Source organism: Grus americana, chromosome 1, assembly GCF_028858705.1.
Source record: "Grus americana isolate bGruAme1 chromosome 1, bGruAme1.mat, whole genome shotgun sequence".
NCBI classification, from domain to species: domain Eukaryota; kingdom Metazoa; phylum Chordata; class Aves; order Gruiformes; family Gruidae; genus Grus; species Grus americana.
This window is the reverse complement of record NC_072852.1, coordinates 62,497,982-62,518,293: the sequence shown is the minus strand read 5'-3', so window position 1 is coordinate 62,518,293 and position 20,312 is coordinate 62,497,982. Positions and strand designations below refer to the sequence as shown.

The following is a 20,312-nucleotide window of genomic DNA, read 5'->3' as shown; positions in this document are numbered from 1 at the left end:
GCTTGAGCATGACACTCATTTTTTTACGCAACGTGCTTTTACAGCATGAGAGGGTAGCAGAGGTACCTGTGAGCAGTCCCTGATTTTGTGGTCATTCCCCTTAAAGCATGGTGCTGATTATAAGCTCAGCCTTACAGCTCCTCCACCTAACACCCCTTTAAAATTTGTAGTAAATAACATTGTCCAAGTTAGCACCGCGTACACTACTCTCCTCATGTCTTCCTAGAAAAGCCCTCTCCGCCACGGCCTCAGCTAGAATGCCTTTTGTTTACAATTTCACCAGCTGAAAGACTCTTTTGAGAACAAAAAAAAAAAAAAAAAAAAAAGAAGAGGGGAAAGAAAGAAAGCTGAAGAGGCCACTATGAGGATCTAATCTATGGCTAAGACCACCCCTTGACTGGCAGTCTGCATTGCCATCAGCTGTATGCATCATGAACGCATTCGGGTTTAGATCAGCTGTCTGTGCCTTCTCCCTCATTAACATTGATAAAAGCGATGGCCTCTGCCGGGCGCACGGCATTCCTCAGCATACCAGCTGCAGCTCTATCTTAATGCATCCTATGGGCTTGGAGAATTAATTAGTTCTGATAGTCACCATGTTTCAAAATGATGGCTGTCATAACCCCGCAGATAAAATTACACACCCCTAGAATTTTCCACATTGCCCATTCAGACTCTCCATAGGCCACCGTTGGCTTCCTCAGATGTATGGCACTGGAAAGATTTAACTTGCCAAACCTTTTTTTTTAATCTCTTTGTTACATTCCAATTAAGTCTGTGTTAATCAAAGGCAGTATTTCCCAAATATTCCCCCCCTCCCTTTCACCGAGCCTCCTCCTAGGCAACTTGATGGTTTGTGCCCCCCTTCCTCCCACCTACAATTAGCATTCAGACGTTTCTCTTGGCAGAGCCAAAGCCTCCCTCCCCCTAGGAAGCTTTCTTCTTCTGAGCACATTTTATCTTTTCCTACCCCTCTGCAAGGTGCTTTAGCCAGTTTCCAAACAAAGAGCAAAGTGACTTTCCTCAGACATGTGGAGCCTCAAACCGTATTCAAACACCCCTGGGACAGTTTTCCTGCTGTGACCGGCTCTAAAAGAGAAGCCACATACAGTAAAAAAACAGTAATTCATTTATTTTCTGCTGCTTACTTTCAAATTACTAAGGAAGAATATTAAATTTAACCCTAGACTACCCTCACCCTTGGTACTCTCTAAGACCTCACTAACAAGGCTGCTCCCTTGGGAGAGGAGCTGAGCTGCAAGTAGGGTGGTACGTACCAGAAAAGCAGTACCAGCTTTTATTATGCAGAGCTCATGAGTATTCAGGCTGCAACGAGTGCTCTGCTTCCAAATGCTCATATTTCTGTTTTATTTCTTCCTCTAAAATGGTATCTTTGTCATATGATTGCTTGTGAAATGGCTGAGCTTTGTATGAGTCTTTGAGAGCTCATCTCTGAGAGCGCTTCATGTTTGGAAGGTTTGGGGAAATGATATACAATGCAAGTCATATAGTCAATAATCGATTAAAAATTTTTAAAAATGCAAGAAATTATGTTGTTACCAACACCATGTAGAGGGCAGCGAGTGCTGCAACTATCATGTCTATATCTCCACTGGTTTTTACTCACTTTTAAACTGACATCATGTGCCAGATGCCTTGCTTTGAGAAAGAACAACTAGGTTATTGTTACACTGAAATAAATTGCAGCACAAAACAGTGTTTTCAAAAACACCTACATAAATGAACCATTGCATTTTCTCTGGTTGGTTGACATTTTCAGCACGGAAATAGAAGGAGCAACTTGGAAAGAGGCAGTAGGTGGATGAAGAAAGTAAAAAGGCAACCAGCTCACATCTGCTTAAAGTAGGAGCACCCAGTCCAGCAGTGCCATAGCAGAGCAGAGGAAGGCTGTGACAGTCTGTGACACGCATGAGTCTATGCCGCAGCACATGGTATTTGCAGTATTATAGCACACACAACGATGCTTACTAATCTTTTTCACTGGGCTGCTTGCAACCTGAAAGTTTTCAGAGGTACAAGGGTGACTAGCAGCTGCGACACGGAGCATCCGAGTGGCTGGGATATCCCCAGGAAGGCTTGGCTGGGGTCTTCCGTGTCAAATTGATCCCAGCTTTCAGGTGCATCTGTGCCCACAGTCACTGTCACTCCCACATTCCTTGCTCTCACTTCCCTCACCTGTATCCACATTATTTTAAAAAAAATCCAAGGGGATGAACTCCACAAACACATTTGTATTTTGATATTTGTCATCTAAGGCTTCCAAAATTTTCACCTTCTTCAAGGAACCAAAGAGATCCAAGATCTCTCCACCACTCCAGCTGGACACAGAAAGAGGTGCAGCACAAAGCTAAAATAAAATATCTTGTTAAATCCAGGAAAAAGTAAGAGTAGGAAATGCAAGAAAATGAAGGCCTGAGCTGTAAGAGCAGCAAGATAACAAGAACGTGATACCTTGCCACCACGACCCCGGAGGAGGACAGCCCCTGAAATACACGGGCTGGATGTCAAGGGCAGGAGATGGAGGAGGGCCAAGACAAAAGTCGGCACCGACACGGCGACACGCAGGGTAACGGGCTGACGGGTGAAATCCCCGCTGGGGATCCCCGAGACACGCGGACCCCTCAGCACTCTGTGGCCCGGGCACCAGCAGGAGAAGAGGAGGAAAGACACAGGTCCCAACCTGCAGAGACCACCAGCGACATGTTTCTCAAAGCAAAGGGTGACACGCAGCAGACAGGGCTTCCTGCCCACGCTGACAGCATGCCAGCACGGACAGCAGCGCTGGAACCGGCTGCTGCCCGGTACCTCGGGCACTGGCCAGGGCCCCAGGGCAGCCATCGGCAGCAGTGCCACTCTGCACAGGCTGGTTTGAGCATCAGGTGCCACCTCCCCACCTCCCGAGTCCCCGGGGAGCCCGTCCCGAGTGCCAGGTGATATATTAGCCTGTGTTTCTGCCCAGAGCAGGGCAGGAGCTGGCCAGGCAGAGCTATAGTTAGAGTCTGGCACGGTCTGTATTTAACCCCCGTGAACGAGGAAAGTCCCTGTCACCAACACGACGAAAGGGTGGCTGGTCCCTCCAGAGCAGGGAAAGCGGTCATCATGGGGGTTAGCAGGGAGAGCGCGCTCCGACACGAAGAAAGAGGAAGGAAAGAGAAAAAGGGTTTACTTCACACAAATGCCTATACGGGAGGTAGGAGCAGATAACAAGAGAGCTGATGTGTGTTGCTTTTTATCTCGATCTACAGGACAGGAAAGGGATGTGCTTGATTTACAGCTCCTTTCATCGCTGTGCTGTCTGAAGTGGCAACAGGGAAGAAACCCAGCTGACCTCAAGCTGCTTGCAGAAGCTGTCAGCTCCTGCCATCACACACGCAGGGACCAGGAAAATGTGTTTTGCCCAGGTAGTGCAGACCCTGTCCAGAGAGCCACCCTGCCCATGCTCCAACAAGGTACGGCTGCAGAAGATGGAGGATAAGTTTTACTCCCAAACACACCACGCAGGATGGGACGCAGCCATGGGCTATCTTCACATGGGGGAGAAGATCCTCCAGGATTCCACTCTTTTGGAGAAAAACCTGACTATTCCTTCCACCAGGCCAGATTGTACCTTGTATGCAAAACCAAAGTAACATGAGAGGCCTTGACCTCAGAAAACAGAAAGAGCACTTCTCAGGGCCATACGTACCGTCAGCACATACATCACAACCCCTGGCTGCTATCTTGTTTGTATAAACAAGAAATTAGTTTCTTTCCTCATCGCACAGCAGAAAGGAACAGGATCTGATGGACGCACAGGAAACATCTTGCCCTGCCACCTCCTACCAGCAATTTTGCAGTATTCAGAGCATATAACAACAGTAGATTAATTTATGCATTATATGTGTACCACTAGTGAGTTCTTTAGGAAAAAAATACAGAGTTCAAGATAATAGGTTACAACTGCATGAAACGTTACTTTTGTGGTCTAAAGGTGAATGCAGCATCTATCCATGACTACAAACTGGACTTTGGGAGAAAGCACTACCTTTACAGCCACTGCAGACTCTTCTAAAACTTAACCTAGCTTCAAAGCACAACTTTGTATTAAGGCACCCTTATGGAGTGCCTTCAAATGACTGAAAAATGATAATGTCAGTGGCACAATGCAAAGGTAACAAACTAGAGGCAGCCAAATTATTACACATTTAAGACATGAGAGAGGCTGCCCTCACAAGACTGACCAGAGCAGCAGCAAAGAGCCACACTAGAAAAGAGCTGAAGACTGACCAGAGCAGCAGCAAAGAGCCACACTAGAAAAGAGCTGAACAACTCTGAGAAGAAAGAGAAATGTTAGTCTTGCTTTTGGCAAATCAAAATGTCTGTCTACTCATCCCTCATAATCATATGCAAGTAACACAGCTGAGTTAACTTTCCTCTGCTTAGCTCCAGGAAATCAGTCAAAATGATTTAAGAAAAATAGCAAAAAAAAAAAAAATCCCCTTTTTTATCCGCCTAACCAAAGCTGGAAGATGTTCTTTTGGCCTCCTGAGATAAAGTCAGTAGCCTTTCTCCCAGAACCACATTCAAGGGAACCACCCTTACGTTGTTAGGGCTGATAATCCAACTTCCAGAGATGCTTTGCTCTGCCTTAGAGCAGTTGAACAAATGTACCGATAACAAGCGCAGCCATTGCTCCCATCCCCTGTCCGTGCCCACCTAAAAGAAGGAAACATCTTCTGTCCTAACAGTTCAGTGTCCTTGGTTTTGTACTGTCAACAGCTTCAGAGAGAGGGATAAATGGACAGAGCCCCAACAGGATATCCTGTCATTCAGTTAGGAAGGGTTTATTCAGCTTTGCAGTGAAAACTTTCGGCAAATACCCTGCGTTTTGGAATTTTTCCTGCCTGCAGGCAAGCGTCGCATGCCATATCCTTCACTCATTTTCCTTCAGGAAGACAAGAGTCCTGTTCAACTATTTGCCTAAGAATGCAGAAGAAACAGCACCTCTAACAAACGATCACTTTACGTCAGAATTTTAGTTCTCCTGTCTGGAGGGCTCTGAAGCAAAAAAGATAAAATTCTTCACAATGGAAGTTCTATTCTTTTTGGCTTTTTTGGCTGCAGTGAAACTGTGTTTGACATCACAAGTCCCAGATGAGGTAAGAAGCAGCTTTTTATTTAAGTAATGAATTATTATATGTCTGTATTACACTATAGAGGTAGGGATTATTTCACTGTTATAGAGAGAATAGTCACCAGATACTGTATCTTATAGAAGAAAAGCCCACTTTAACAGTCACTGATGCATATGACACCGAATTATAAAATAAGAGCTTTGTAATTCAGTCCTCTGAAATAACAGAATTGCATCTGTTTACTACGCATGAGAATTTGGCTCAAAGGAGTACACCAAAAAAAGTCTCTAAAAAATGGCAAAAGGCCGTAGCTGACACATTCATCAAAAGCAACAAAACTGCTAGAATTTCTGATAAGTCAGAAGATGACAGCAGAAATTTTTCCACAGTGAAAATTATCCACTCTGCTAACCACAAGGAGGAAAAGCTGTTTCAGATAGGTGGAGGAAAAGTTCTAAGGAATTGAGCTATCGGAAGTAATTGTATGAAGTTATAAATGTAAGTAAAAGATTTGTAGACTTTTGGGGAAGTGGTGCATTTGTCACATACAAATCCTATGGATCTGTGGAATTTCAGAAAATCTGCTTTAACCACCCTTGTAGAGAGGCAGAAAGCGTTGGGTTACTAATCTGAACCAGGAGCTCAACAGCAAGACATTTGCTCATCTCAACTGTCTCACAACATAAGGCTATAAATTACTGCATTCTGGAGGAAAAAAAAAACCCCACTTGTAGAACAGAAAACAAAAGATCAGGGAGAAATTGTGGGGAGGGAAAGGGGAAGCCACTCAGGTTATTTTTTTGTTGTTTGTTTGTTTGTGTTTTCTAAATGGAAAAATACTTTGAAAAGTACAAACAAGTACTGGGAAATGTGTTAAACTTATTCTGTCTCTAAAAAAAAGAGCGACAAGCAAATCACCTTTCTTCCATTTTCCCTAATAACAAAAAGGGAAAATGAGGAAATGGGAGAAAGTGGAAATAACTCCACCATTCCAAAATAAATAATGTTTAATAGCTGGCGGTAGGGAAAGGGTATAACTTATTTTTATCTAGATTTTACCTTTTCAAAATCTCTTTGAATTTTCTTGTTCCAAAGATGAAATTTTGTGGGGTGCCTTTCTGATGACAATTTCTGCAATGGGATAATTTCAGTCACTCCTCTCAACAGCTTTTTCACTTCTGAACCTGAATATCCTACCAGCCCAGCAGTTTACCCAGCCTCGGACCCTTAATGGCTTACTCCGAGCACCGGCAAGGAGCAGGGCTTCAGTAGCATACATGCTTAAAGACTCAGAAAAATCAGCCAGCGCTCTGAGTTTATGATTCTTCAACATTAACAGTACTGATTTGACTCAGTGGAAATGCTCAGGGGAGTTAAGATGCCCAGACTGTGCATTTCTGCTTTGTTGGTTCTTGCTCTGGTGCGCGAGTCATTTCTCATTAAGAATGGGCCATTAAGGTGGCTGCACTGGTGCTGAGCACCAGGGTTTTGAAAGGCTTTGAAGCATTCAAAATCCCCTTATGTTGGTGCCTCGTGAGGTGGTTCTGGACGGGAAGCAAGGTGCAGAGATCCTTTGGTTTGAGTTTGTGGGAGCCACCTTAGACCCGAAGCCTGAAGAGCCGGGTCAGCCCAGGTGCCCCAGGAACGCCGGGCTCTGCCGAGAGGGCAGGGACGCTGCTTGGTCCTCCCAGCACAGCATTGCTTGCTGCTGCTTTGCCAAGTGTCTGATCAAGCTGTATCCACATTATACCCACATCCGGAAAAAGGTCTCATTTTTATTTCAAAGATGCCTGAAATGCATCAATGCAACAGTAAGAGGTTTCACTAACCAAATACTTGAATGTTACTCAAATCAGATTTCAACAGTACATTTATAAAGACTAAAATTTGGCAACTAAATAGATGTTGAAATGCACTTATGCCTGGCTGATGACTATCAGTTCCCTCAGAACTCATACAACTTAATCTCCTTATCAGTGTCTGTGATAGATCCTGACAATCTTCACTACTGAAATGTTCTGCTATCACAAACAGTGAAGGAAGAATAACCAACAAGGGGAGAAACCTCTGGAGTGAGGGCTTCATCCAGGACTACCACGGTGTGGCACATGTAGAAATCCTGCCCAAGGTGCCAGTGTACCCACCCAGGCCAACTGTGAGCTGCTGCAACAAGGCTGCAGCATCCCACACGTGCCCAGAAGGTCCAGTAGTACCTGGACAGCACAGGGTTGCACATGCACAGATGTTGTTTAGGAATCCCTGGACAGAAATACTGGAGGATGTCTATCAAGCAAGACATGAGAGCACTGCAATGGGCTCCATCCTTGGAAGTGGTGGCTTGGATTAGACCCTGGATAGCAAATAACCTGAAGCTCCCTGCTGTGACGTTGCTGCACAGAGGGTTAATGGTCAATTTGCTGAGGTGGGGGACAAGGAAGACCTTGTGGGGGGGTGCACAAGTCCCATTCATGTGCACAGGAACTGCCCAGACAGGCCTGCTCTGACGCTCCCCATCCAGGAGGGCTATTGCCAAACTGGGCAGGCTCCAGGGAAGAGCTGGGAAATGACTCAGGAACGGGGAAACCAGAGTCATGGCAGGGAATTCAAGAAATGCTACTTATTTAGGTGCACAAAGAAAGTTTACTTTGATCTCAGACTGTAAGTATTCATAGGAAGGGAGTAGTAAGCTTGGTAGCAGAACAGCTTCCTACCTGTCATGCAAACTACAGAAAAGCAATGGCTGGAGACTGAGGCAAAGCCATCGCAGACAAATTATGACAGAAGCAACATACCAGAGCTTGGTTTTCCACAACTGATCATTTCCAAATCAAATTAATGCTTTCTAAAAGATCTTCTTGTTCAAACTAAATTTCATGCAAGAACCTCCATTATCCTGTATTATGCTCCTCTGGTATAATTGTCCTTCTGGCTTTATAATCTGGAAACTACTTAACAGATCCACAGAAAACTACTAACAGATTTAAATATTTTCAAATGGATGATGCTGCTAGAACCGACGCCTACATACACACAGACGTGAATGCACACACATGCAGTGGGCAGGTACAGTTTTTCAAGATAAACATTAAGCACTTCCTCACGTTGGGCTGGCAATGATTCAGACATTGCCTTAATTGACTACTCGGCTGCTTAATTGAAATCCCATTCAGAGAGTTCACTTCAATTCTACTGTGTCAGACAGGAAAGCTGTCATGGTCAATATTGCTTAAGTGAGTTAAGACCACTTAAATGGGTCCATACTTAGAGCACAGTGGATAAATGGTTATCTCGGAATAGAAAATGGAGCACTTTGCAGTACATCCTTTCCAAGAATGGTGATTTCATTTATTACTTTTTGTTTGTTTTAAAGATCGTATTTTGCATTATATCATTTCTCACCATTTTTGAACTATAAACTTACTTCTACAAATACTTACCAGGAAGAAGGAAGATAAAGCCAACATTAGATGGAGTTCAGCAAAGACTTTTTGCTTTAAAATAGGTCAACTGTTTTAGTAGTAGGAAACAGACACTATTTTTGGTATATAGACATTTTCAAATCTACAGTTCTACAATCACAAAATAAAATGCAAGCACTGCGACAACACCCTAAGCCTTTTGTCCCTTTTGCCATCTTCTCAAGTAATTTGTCAGATTTGCATTCTTGAAACTGGGACCTCCCACAGCAAGGGGCGCAAGCCCTTGGCACTCGAGCTGGAGGACTATGGCCAGGTTTCCCAAGCTGGGCTGGTTCATTCTGTGGCTTTCTGTAGGTAAAAAAAGAGGAGACTGCACTTCTCAATGTGCTCTGGTGGGCTCAGGCCATTAATTTCTACCAGATTTCGTTGCAAAGCTAGGCATCATTCTTTTACACCAATCTGAAAATACCAGCCATAGTCCTTTAGTTCAGTACAGTGGTGCTGATAATATGAAACCCAGCCTTTTGATATGAGCAAAGGCTTGTGCTGTGCTCTGTATGCACAGAGCCACGAGCAACTTCTTCCACACCTTATGTTTCGTTTTGCGTTGAATGGAGAAGGCACTTGCCGGCACTTATCTTTCTCCATCCTGCTTTGGGTTTGCAAGGCAACTTCAGAACTAATGCTCCGTAGGCCGATGCTGCGTCGGTAACCTGGCTTTCAAGTCTGCTGAACTTAGTGTTTGTTGATAAAGCATTCCTTAGGAGAAACATGACACTTACAAGTGTTCATCCTGCAGTGGTTGGACCTATCTTGTGCGGACAAGATTACTGCAAAGCCCTAATATGTGGTCTATTATCTAGTTTATCTCCAGAGCAGGGAGCTCCTGCTGAACAGGATAGAGCTTGTTGTGGCTGAGAGTGAGAACAGAGTTAAATTCGCCGTTTTTCAGCAATGCCACTGGGGGCAGCGTTAAACCAACTCAAAGAACTTTCTCCTTCTGTTTAATTAATCTTCTCCTGTTACAGATGAAGAAGCACTGTCAACAAAAGCTGCTCATTCAAATGAAAACTGAATGCGTACCTTGCTCTTTAAACCTCGAAACCCAGTGCCCTGCTGGTTACACCAAAATTACCAATGGGACTGGGATACCAAACTGCAGGTATCTCTTCTGTCAGAGCTTTTCTCATAATTATAATATTATTTATAATTATATTAATATTAAATATATTATTATAATAGTAATTCATATGACAAATTATATTGGCTTCACTAAGTCCTGAACTCAAGCTTCACTCAGAGTACTTCAAGCCTAAAGTTAATCAGCAAATGGTATAAGAGGAAAATAAACATTGCTATCAATGGCCTATCAGATTTTCTTTTGAGTGATATCATAAAATCGCTTCCTTGTTTATTCTGCATACTTGATATGAATTATATATAAATATCATATCATAATTATATATTACCATATAAATGATATTTATATATCATTCATATATATTATCATATAAGTAACAGATTTTTCAAACTGCAGATTGGGGAGGGGTGGGGGGTGAAGGGCAGGAAGAAATATCTCAAAACAAATTTGAAATCTTGCCTTTCATATTAAAAAAAACTATTTCAAATCAAAACTTAGACAAAACTACTGTGTTTAGGTTGCAGAAATGAAAAAAAAAAATTACTATGCAAAAGAAACAGCTTCAAGGATCTTTTTAGATCTCGATGTGCAATGTATGTTTTAATTAAAAAAATAAGCAGATCAATACAACTAAGCTTAAAGTGCTCTTCTGACACTGAAAGGAGAAGAGGAGGTTAAGAATTTCATTTTTCCCCACAGGAGGCTTTTAAGTACTTTAAAGCAGCTCCAACTTCTTTTCCTCAGGTATTATCTAGAAGTTAAAACACACACACTTTCTTTCCTGGGATGTCGGCATCATTGTATGAAGGAATTTGAACAACCTGAGTGCTGCCAGGGACACTGGGGCCCAGACTGCATGGGTAAGCTCTTTTTCTTGGGTTTGGGGGGGTGGGGGGGTGTGTGTGTGTGATAGAATTTGAGTAGAAGTAAAGCAGTGATTTTTCTTCTTTTCAGAAATTATTGCCATGAGAAGATTGCTCCTCAGAACTTATTATAGGAATAGAAATAAACAGCAGTTTTCAGCCAAACCTTAGAGGATTTGGAGAAAAACCCATATTCAAAGCTTCATTTAAAAAGAAAAATTCATAGGGAAAAAAAAAAAACCAAAAAACAAAAACAAAACAAAAAACCAAAAACTCAGGGAACCCCCTTGCTTTTGAGATTTTCAAAACAAATCATTTCAGTCAATGCCTGTAAAATGACTTTTCATTTGGGAGGATCCCCACAACAGATTTTAAAAATTAGAGTTTTCAAACCACAAGTTTAAATGTTTCATTTTAGGTCAAAAATACCCTCATCTGAGTCTGAATTATTTCCAAATCTCTTTAATTCTTTACTTTTTGATGCAAGGAGTGTCTTTTCTTTCAGCTCGAATAGAAACAGCTTTTCCCTCCAAGTTTTTTTGAACCTCCAGTGAATGCTAAAGGCCATTCCTGAAGCAGGGGTAATCAGGACCGCCTCTCCTCCCACTGCCCCTTCCCCAGGAAAAGCCTTTCAGCATCTCCACAAGCACATCAAACCCCACTGAGGTGGGTATCAAGACCCGCAGAGGAAGTTTCCCTGCCCAGACAAAGCATTTCCTCCTTCAGTTAACAGTTTAGATAATGGGGTAAAGGTCTCGTTCAACATACATGAAATCCTTTTGTCCACAAAATAGATAAAAAATTTATTTTAAGCATGGCCCAAGCTATGATTTAAATACCAGTCATTTGTCTACTAAAGTAAAATAGCCTAACCCCAACTTACGGCTACTTCTATAGAAACGATAGGCGGATAGCTGAGTACATAGCGTGTAGTCCTGTCTTCTTCTGAAGACAACCACTTGTGTGGTGATTCACCATTTTTCCACCAAATGCAGCCAAAGTGCCCGGTAGGAGGAAGGCAACGCTACGTGTGATTGTCACCCCATAGTTCAGGGTGCTCTGGGAGGCCCCGTGAGGGACGTGGGTCTTTCTAGAGAGGGGCAGAGCTCGCTGCCCCTGAGCCGCAGCCCTGCCTGCACCATCGCGGGCAGGAGGCCGCAGAGGCGAGGAAGCCCTCTCTTCCTTCGGACAAACTTCCTGGCCCCAAAAAGCAAAGAATCAAGGTCTCAGCATTGTTTCAGCTGTCATTTGGAGGAAGAAAATAGCTCTTTGCATTATCGCAATCTCTCTAAGAGCATAAGGCACGCCTTGAAATGTTTGGAGGAAAGCTGGTCCTTCCTGAGGCCAGAGAAAAATCCCTGACAAGGGGTTTACTTCACATTTAGCACCTGATGGCAATGACAAAATTAGGTCTTAAGTAGCACTCTGACTTCCTTAAACGATAGCACACGCTGAAACACACAGTGTGAATGAAAGATGTTTTGTCCCCTTCCCTCCCTGCAAAGCACTCCGAGCCAACAAGCCGCACGCCCATCCCTCTGTAAAAAGATGTCAAGGAAAAAGGGGGCAGAAAAAGGTCCAGGGGAAAAGAGCACAGCCTTTTAACACTGCCAGTATCATCCGACCACAGATGCCAAAGCTGGTGGAGCTCAGATGCCCCACACGTGTAACTGACGGGCTTCAGTGGGAGGCTCCTCCCTACCCCAGCTCTGGCCAAATATTTGCACGGCTCCAAAGAAAAGCCTGGGAGCAAACTGAAAGGTGCGCGGTATGGGCAACTGAGTAGAAAGAACTGTAAGAATAAAGAAAAAAAAAATCCAAGATGATAGATAATAAACCTAATTCTATCAAATTCCACATCCAAAATACATCTTTACAAGTTCTACCAACTGCTTCAGCCTGCAGGGAGCCAGGTGAAGTAATCCAAGAGGCTGCATTTGAGAACACTTAGGAAGTGCTGAATGAAACTCTAAGAGACAAAAAAGCTGATAGATTTAAGCTCTTTTAGTCTAGGTATAACGATTTGGCCTCTGGTCTCTGACAGCTGTAGGAGATAAGCAGAAACATCTCTTTCTCATTGCTTTTCAAAAAACATCCTCAACAAAAGCAAAGGTCCGGCTTCTCCCCAGCACCGGGGTGGGTGGTGGCAGGTGACGGTGCCAGCACCGCTCCAGCGTCCCAGCGCTGCCTCCTGCGGCCCCGCTGGCCGGGGGGAAGCCCTTTACCTGCCTGACCAAACTCGTACAACAACATGGTAATTTGCTAAACTTCTGATAAAGCTGTCCCTTGGTGGTGGTATCAAAACAAGAGACAAGTGGTAGTGAAGACAAGAGGAAGTGTAATGAGTATTAACTGCAAAAAAACCTGTTATGTCAGCAATTTTGAAGTATCCTTTCCTAGTATTTATATCATAAAATGAGTTTTCTCATGATTTCTCTATATTCAATAAAAGCATCAGTGCAGGTAAAACCATTTCCATTCTGAGCAAATATTAAACAGTTGGCATCTATGTCAGATAAGATTTAGCTATCACATGGTAGCCAGAAAACAAGATTCACTAAAAGCCACTTTAAAGATTAAAGTATATGTATTTATTACTTTACCTCATTTCTGGTTGTTTCATCTCATTTCTTAATAAATGCACGTATGAGATAAACTGCACTAAAGTCTTATCTTTATGTTTACTGTTCTTTCATGAGAAGCTTACTCAGATCCAACAGCCCTCACACAGTCATTATTAAGGAATAAATTAGGAAATATTAACAGATTGGTATAAAGCCAAAGCCTTCACTAAAATTAGTTGTATACATATACACATCCACTTATTTGCTCATCACTCTGTCCAAATCAAATTAATTTTCATGAAAACTTCCACATCACTTAAACACTCTAAATCAGGATTAAGTTACTCAGTGGGAGCATAAATCCAGTGCTGCCCATCCCCACCCACACAGAACAGACTGAGACTCTTTGTAAGCAATAAATCTACCAGTAAGGTACAGCAGAGAACCTGTGAGGGCAGTGGGAGTTTGATACATTTAGATACCACCTGCATCAGGATTATGGTACCTAATGGGAAGCCCAGTTACAGGAAAGAAGGGCTTATGGAAGTGAGTTAATAAATCATTTCCACAGAGAGGCTGCACGACTATAAAAAATAAGGATATCCCTACAGGGGGAAAAACCTGACCAAACAATGTGACTAAAAATTACTGTAATGTGCATTTCTTATAGGCAACCTTTCCGTAAAAATTTGAATACTGAAAAAATTCAGCCAAAAATTAGACTATTTTGATTTGGGAAGGCAGCCATTGTTTCTTATCCTCTCCTGCTGGCTGGGCTTTTGGTCAGTGTACCACTGCCTGTAATCGCAGCTCTAGCGCCAGAGGATCTGAAGAGCACAGCACATCTTTGGCACACAAGTTTTTCTAGTGACCGCAGCACATTGGACAGAAGTAGGTTATGAGATACCCAAATTTCAATTTCCAAGATGATTTGAATTAAATATCACAGTCTTATGGGAGGTAGCAGGGAAAAGGAAAAAAATTCCACGTAAAGCAAATGCAATTTGTGGGGAAAAGAAAAAGGCTTATGCATCTCTGACTTAGCATCAAGTATAATACTGACAGCAAATTTTCAATCAATCAGAATTGAATTAACATACAGAAGAAGTGGTCAGGCAAACTCCACTTTTATCAAAAGAGCTAACAGTTTCGAGTGTCTGCAGATAGAGGTGGATCAGCAGGAACAAAATCAATATGGTACTTCAGAATAAGAAAACTATTTTTTGTGCAATCCTCTGACTATGGTCACCAGCTTATATTCCCAGGCTAGAGAGGTCGATGTTCTCTGCTGAAGCTGAGATTCTAGTGAAGACATTCGGACAGCTGCAAAATAGCAGCAGTCACTGGAGGTCCCTGTCTGGCCCAAAAACCCTGCAGCCTCCAAGGTTGTCACCCCTAATGTGCAAGGGGAGCATAAGGGTCAGAGCGAGCTGACTGATGGCTTAAACGTTGTCATTTCTAGCCTGTCCGGGAGGAGCTGCATCACCATGCAACAGGAGAGGACGCTGCTCCCAGGGTATAAATGGGGACGGAACGTGCACTTGTCAGGTACATCCTTTCATTTAAATGAAAAAAATATAAAAATAGCATGTAAGCTCTGCTAAGAAATAATGCATATTGCATTCTATACATACGTTAAAGGAAAGTATTTCAGAAACTGTAGAGATGATCTCCCTGGAGTTCATTTTTTGCATGGTTTGCGCTAATCTTCACAGTATTATTTCTGCTTCGGGACTTGAGCGGGACATGGTTTAGTGGTGGACTTGGCAGTGTTAGATTTACGGTTGGGCTTGATGATCTTAAGGGCCTTTTCCAACCTAAATGATTCTATGTTCAGATGAAATTATTAAAGAGCTCTTCCATCTTGCTTGCCTGAAAGAGGTGGCTTGAGTTCCTCTGGTTTTTGAAGCTTGCTATTACTTACAACTTTTTTCCCTAATTAGAAAGGACTTATACTTGGGATTATACTCTCAGTACAATGTTCCTTTACTGAGAGTGCAATGTGCAGTGCTTTATAAGTTCAGCCAAAAAGATTTATTTAAAAAACAACTCAAATGAATCTTTTCTATCTCCCCCTCTACTGGTTAATCTTTCCATTACATCAAAAGCACATCTTCTGGGGACATGCAAAAAAAGAGACAAAGTGAGAAATAGTCAGAAAATACAACATAATAATTGTAAAAATTATTTGGACTTTAGGCTTGATTACTGTTCTTTATTGTTAACTTGATATTCAGAACATCTGGTTTGATTTGAAGTGTAAGAGCTAAAAATTTAAAATAAAGAAAAGGCAAAGAGAAAAAAATCATTCAAAAGACAATGTTTTCTAGATTGCAGTAGTCATCTCTGATTTGCTGATTGAACATTTCATGTTATTTTCTTTTGGCAGCTAAGGATGCTATTTTCAGGCTGCTAAGCATATATCTACCTATATAGAGAGTGATGAGAGATTTAAGTTTTGATTTCCATTCTGTAATTCACAGAAAGGATTTGCTGGGACAGCCTGTGAAAAATGTGCTGAAGATAATTTATTTGGTCCTCGCTGCACATCAGGTAAGTTTGGCTTTTCTTTATTGAAGCAGGGAAAACGAGGTGATTGAAAACTGCATTCAGACACTAAGAAATCACAGTGAAATGGGTAGGAGGTCTAAGGGTTTCCCATCAAGAGAAGCTGCCTGCTTCAAGGGAACACAACAGGCAAGGAAAAAAGGCAGCTACTCAATTCCTCATTCACAGTGGGGCTGGACCGAACTCAGGACCATACAGACAACACTTAGTGTAGCGCTACAAAAATATCTTAATCTTATCTTTAATATCTTTGTTATAGCCAACAGTCAAATTATGGATTAGAATAATCTGTGTGTTCCTGCAGGTATGCCTCCCTGTTAACTAGTTATGTTATCCACTTTTCACCCTAAATTAAGGATTTGCATTTATTTGATCTAAATACAGGAGGTTGTTATGGTACTTAAAATATCAAATGCATAATTTATAGTGGGTTACAGTATTTTGAAATTTTTTTTTAATACATCTACAAACCGATGCCTCTGTCCTAAGGCATGAAATACTCATGTGGTATTGAAATCAGTTTATCTGACTCAAAAAAAGGCCATTATGAATCAGGCCAAAAGTCCTTCTAGGCTAGTACCCCATATTGGAGGCCAATAGTTGATATCTAGGGAAAGAGTACAAGCAGCCAGAGATTGCAATGGAATTGTAGTGTTCAAAGGCTCCTGCTGGATCCATCCTCCATAAGTTATCTACCTTGCCTCAGAGTCCAATTCTGCTTTTGCTCTCCACAATATTGTGTGCCAAGGAGCTCCATAATTTAGTTAAAAGCGTGAAAAAGGATTAATTTGGTTTAGTTTTTTGGCTGGTAGATGGTTCCATTGGTTGACCACACTTCTATTAGGAGAAGCGCAATACTGAGGGAGGGATCAGAGCTATGTGCACTATTTAAAATGTATATGTATCACAAGTGTATATATTTGTATAATTTTCCAGTTTTGTCTGTTTCTTAATGATTTCTAGTATTTTATTTTCCTTCCTGACCCCTGCTGAGCATTAAACAGACACATCAGAAAACTGCCTGAAAAAAAAAAATGAAAAGAATTAAGAAACTTATCTTTCTTAAGTGGTAATAGTTGTTTATCTCTAAGTAAAACTCTTTTTGTTCCCTCAAGACCTACATCAAGTTACTTCTAAAGAGAGTCACGAATGGCCTCACTTTAAACGATCTGTGTTGGGCTTTCTACTCTACTCGTACACCACTGCTGACTCAAAGGCCCTTTTTCCACCAGCTGTCCACTGGATGCCAGTGTTGATACACAGAAATGTAACTGAGCCAACATTGTCATGAAAATAGGTTACCTGAATGAATTCAATATCATAAATGTAATTATTTTCCAAGAAGCTACTGGAGGATTCAGCTGCATATTAATTTAAGCAATATTTTACACTTTGGCTTTCACATATTTGAGCTCCTCTAAGCTTTCTAAGCACCTATAAATACCGTGCATTTGTGACTAACTGCTTTTCAGGAACATCTTAGACATTCCTGGTTTTTATATTAGGACTGCTAACATAGGTAGAATATTACTAATTAATTAGCGTAGGTGATTTGCATGAACACAGGATATGTTTGTAAAGGAAAGAGGACACACTACACTGCAGCTTAAAAATGAAGTAACCAATACAACTCTGTACATCTTAGAGGCTTTTCCAAGTGTAACTGTACAGGGCCTTTTTAAAAAGCATCACTACCATAATTGAAACCGTTATAACTATAAACCTTTTTAAGTATACATAAGGCTTCAAAAACCATTTATAAAGGTGTCTCATTTTTGCCTGGACTCCGAATACGGAGTCTTGTGCGCATAGTCTCACAATGTTCATAACCAGAAATGACAGAATATAGGAGCAGGACCAGCAAAAAGCCTGAGACCTACACAGTGATTAATTATCCTCTTAATTAAATAAATTCTATTTAGAGGTGGGGAAAAGTCACAAAACATCTCTTCTGGAGGTGTTTGAGAGGTAAATAGAATTGAAGCAAAAATGAGCAATTTTTTTAACAGTTATAAAAATGGCCTATGTTACATGTTGCATTCAATTTTGGCTCAAGACTGTATGTCAATTTTTACAAGTTTTATGGTATTAGCAACTGGTCATTTTGGTGTTTATAGCATGTGTCGTGAAGACTTTCAGGCCCTCAGGCTAGTATCAGCCTGCAAAAATCAATATGTTATTTACTGATGCATGCAACCTTGAGTATTGATTTTCTCATTAATGGAAGCCTATAAATTTGGGAAGTCAGGTCAATGCTTGGTTTTGGAAAAAATCACACTTTGTAATATTTAACAGTTGTTGGCCAGGACACTATTTGCTACTGGTAACCACTAATGATGTCTTTCCAAATATCACTATTATTCAGTAACACCAATCCATGTCTCCTTATAGTTTGCGACTGCATGCACGGAGTATGCAACAGTGGAATTACAGGGGATGGAAGATGCACTTGCTTGTCTGGATATAAGGGGCTCAGATGTGATCAGCGTAAGTAGATTGCTTTCTATATAAGATATATTCAACAGCTCTGATACAGTTAGAATTGGCAAAGATGAACATAAAATTAGTCTCAGGTTAGTTTCTCTAGAGCAACCAAACATACACCGAACCTCAAACCCTGTGTGTGAGCTCCCATAACCATCATCAGCACTTCAATCACCAGAATAACGACAACAGAAATGGGATCGATGCTCCCTCAATCAGACGTACTTTGAGCTGGTATCCTGCAGGACGCAAGATCTCCTGGCACAGTGTACAGACACAGCTTAACCCTGTCACCCTCTGTCCATCAGCAATAGCTGAATGCGAGGCCTTGCGGTGCCCAACAAACTCCAGATGCACTGCCTCGGGTGACGATGGAAGACAACTGCAATGCACGTGTCTGCCCAACTACCACGGGGATGGTACACGATGTGAACGTGAGTAATTTTCATACCTACAAACATGAGTAATTGTCATGTCCACTGAGTTCTTTGGATAAAACTTTATTAGTATTATAGTTCAGATATTGAGTGCACTTTTGAAGAAAATCTCACCGTTGTCCTGACTTAATTGTTCTTGGGTTCATGCCCCAAAGCACTCTCAGGTGCACAAACTAGATTCCTTCTGGATGAAACTAAACCCTAAAATGTGCTCCGGAAGCACATCAGTCCAACTGTTAGCAAGCTTCAGTCCATGCAGCCAGACTAAAGTTAGTAAATCCACTTGAAATGTGTAGTGTGGAAACTGGGTCATCAGTGCTTACAAATCCACTCCTATCACATCACTGTATGTGCTGAAGTTCAGCCTCATAGTTTGCTTCCATAATAATCGGTAACAGCAACTAAGGGCTTACATTTATTGAACAGCCATCGTGTGGTGGCTCAGCTTCATCACTAAGCATAAACTCTACAGACAAGCTCATTTTAGCTTTCCTATGTTTTTTTATGAAACAAAGCCGATAGCATCTCAGCTAGACGTAAAAGTCTACCTTAAAGTTGTCTTTATAGACTCCTCAACTTGCCATTGAACGCTCAAATTAACTGTATTACAAGAGTCTCTACTTAAATTATATCTTACAGCACCAGTTCTTCCTTCTAGACCAATTGCAATGAAGAAAATGGTTGTATCTGATGCTGAAGCAATATTTAGTAAATGCTGACTTGGATCAGGCCAGAAATACAACACTTCTTATCCTCTGCAGGAATACCTACATTATATAAATTCAACCCTCTTGGTCCTAACGATGGTGTAGTCCTCTCTAAGTAGACTTGAACAGCATCCAAGAGCAAGACATCAGAAAGTCACTCCTCAGGGAAAGTGAGGTTCTTCTAGTAGGCAACATAGACAAGCGAGAGACAAAGAAATTGCAGAAACAAGAAGAGAAGGAAGATGCTAGAATCCCTACCTCTCTTGGGTTTTGCATTGATGCAGCCTGCATGGATGTTGCTCCTCTGTCCCAGTGCCTTTAGATACTGGGGTCACCAGTGGCTTAAGCCAGTGTCTTTTACATTTGACTGGCTGGGAAACAGAGAATGAGCAGCTCCAGTGCAGCTAAGCACATAAGTGAGGATAACAGTGGCTGCCCCAGACTCAGCTTGGAGGTGGCATTGCTTATGGTCAATTTGAGCATGTGAATGTGTGTATGCGTGTGATTTCACACGGGAACAGAAGAGAAGGCTTGAAAGAGTGGAGCTGAGCATTTCCAACTCTCTCAGTCCCTGCCGATGGGGAAGAAAGGGGGGAGGAGAGGGGAAGACATCAAGCAGCACCACCTTTTAGGTGAGTCCAGGGGCTGCCACCTTCTAGCTACAATGTGTGCTTGACCATATCCTAAACTGGACACAAAGGTGTGAGAAGATGCTCTCCAAGAACTGCTGGGACCATGAGCAAGGACAAACAATGCCATTGCCTTGAAAAAAAGGGCTCATAGAAATAACTAGTGAGCTTCCAGTCCAGTCCTGAAACTACAGCAGTGTGGAAGACATGACTAAAATACTTGCTGGCCAGTTTTCCATATAGCTGAACAGGTGACATTATGTTGTTTAATTACCGGAAAGAAAACAGTGAAGCCCTATTGTATTGAGAAATATTTTCCAACTGATCTAACACGTGCTTAAAGCTTGTATGGACCTCATATCACC

The 20,312-nt window shown here is 41.9% G+C and overlaps 1 protein-coding gene across 4 annotated transcripts in view; it reads left to right on the top strand.

Annotated features, from left to right (window-relative positions):
- Positions 1-4,781: 4,781 nt before the first annotated feature.
- STAB2 (stabilin 2) overlaps positions 4,782-20,312 on the top strand; it is an 88,802-nt gene continuing 73,271 nt past the window's right edge. For 2 of the 4 annotated variants that reach the window (XM_054828400.1, XM_054828391.1), the window contains exons 1-7: positions 4,788-5,159; positions 9,583-9,716; positions 10,440-10,555; positions 14,585-14,670; positions 15,606-15,675; positions 18,082-18,177; positions 18,483-18,608. In XM_054828400.1, coding sequence (XP_054684375.1) covers positions 5,088-5,159; positions 9,583-9,716; positions 10,440-10,555; positions 14,585-14,670; positions 15,606-15,675; positions 18,082-18,177; positions 18,483-18,608 — 700 coding nt within the window. In that variant the 5' untranslated portion in view covers positions 4,788-5,087. Of the gene's footprint in view, positions 5,160-9,582; positions 9,717-10,439; positions 10,556-14,584; positions 14,671-15,605; positions 15,676-18,081; positions 18,178-18,482; positions 18,609-20,312 lie in introns of all 4 variants that reach the window. The other 2 variants (XR_008577448.1, XM_054828409.1) reach the window with 2 other exon arrangements.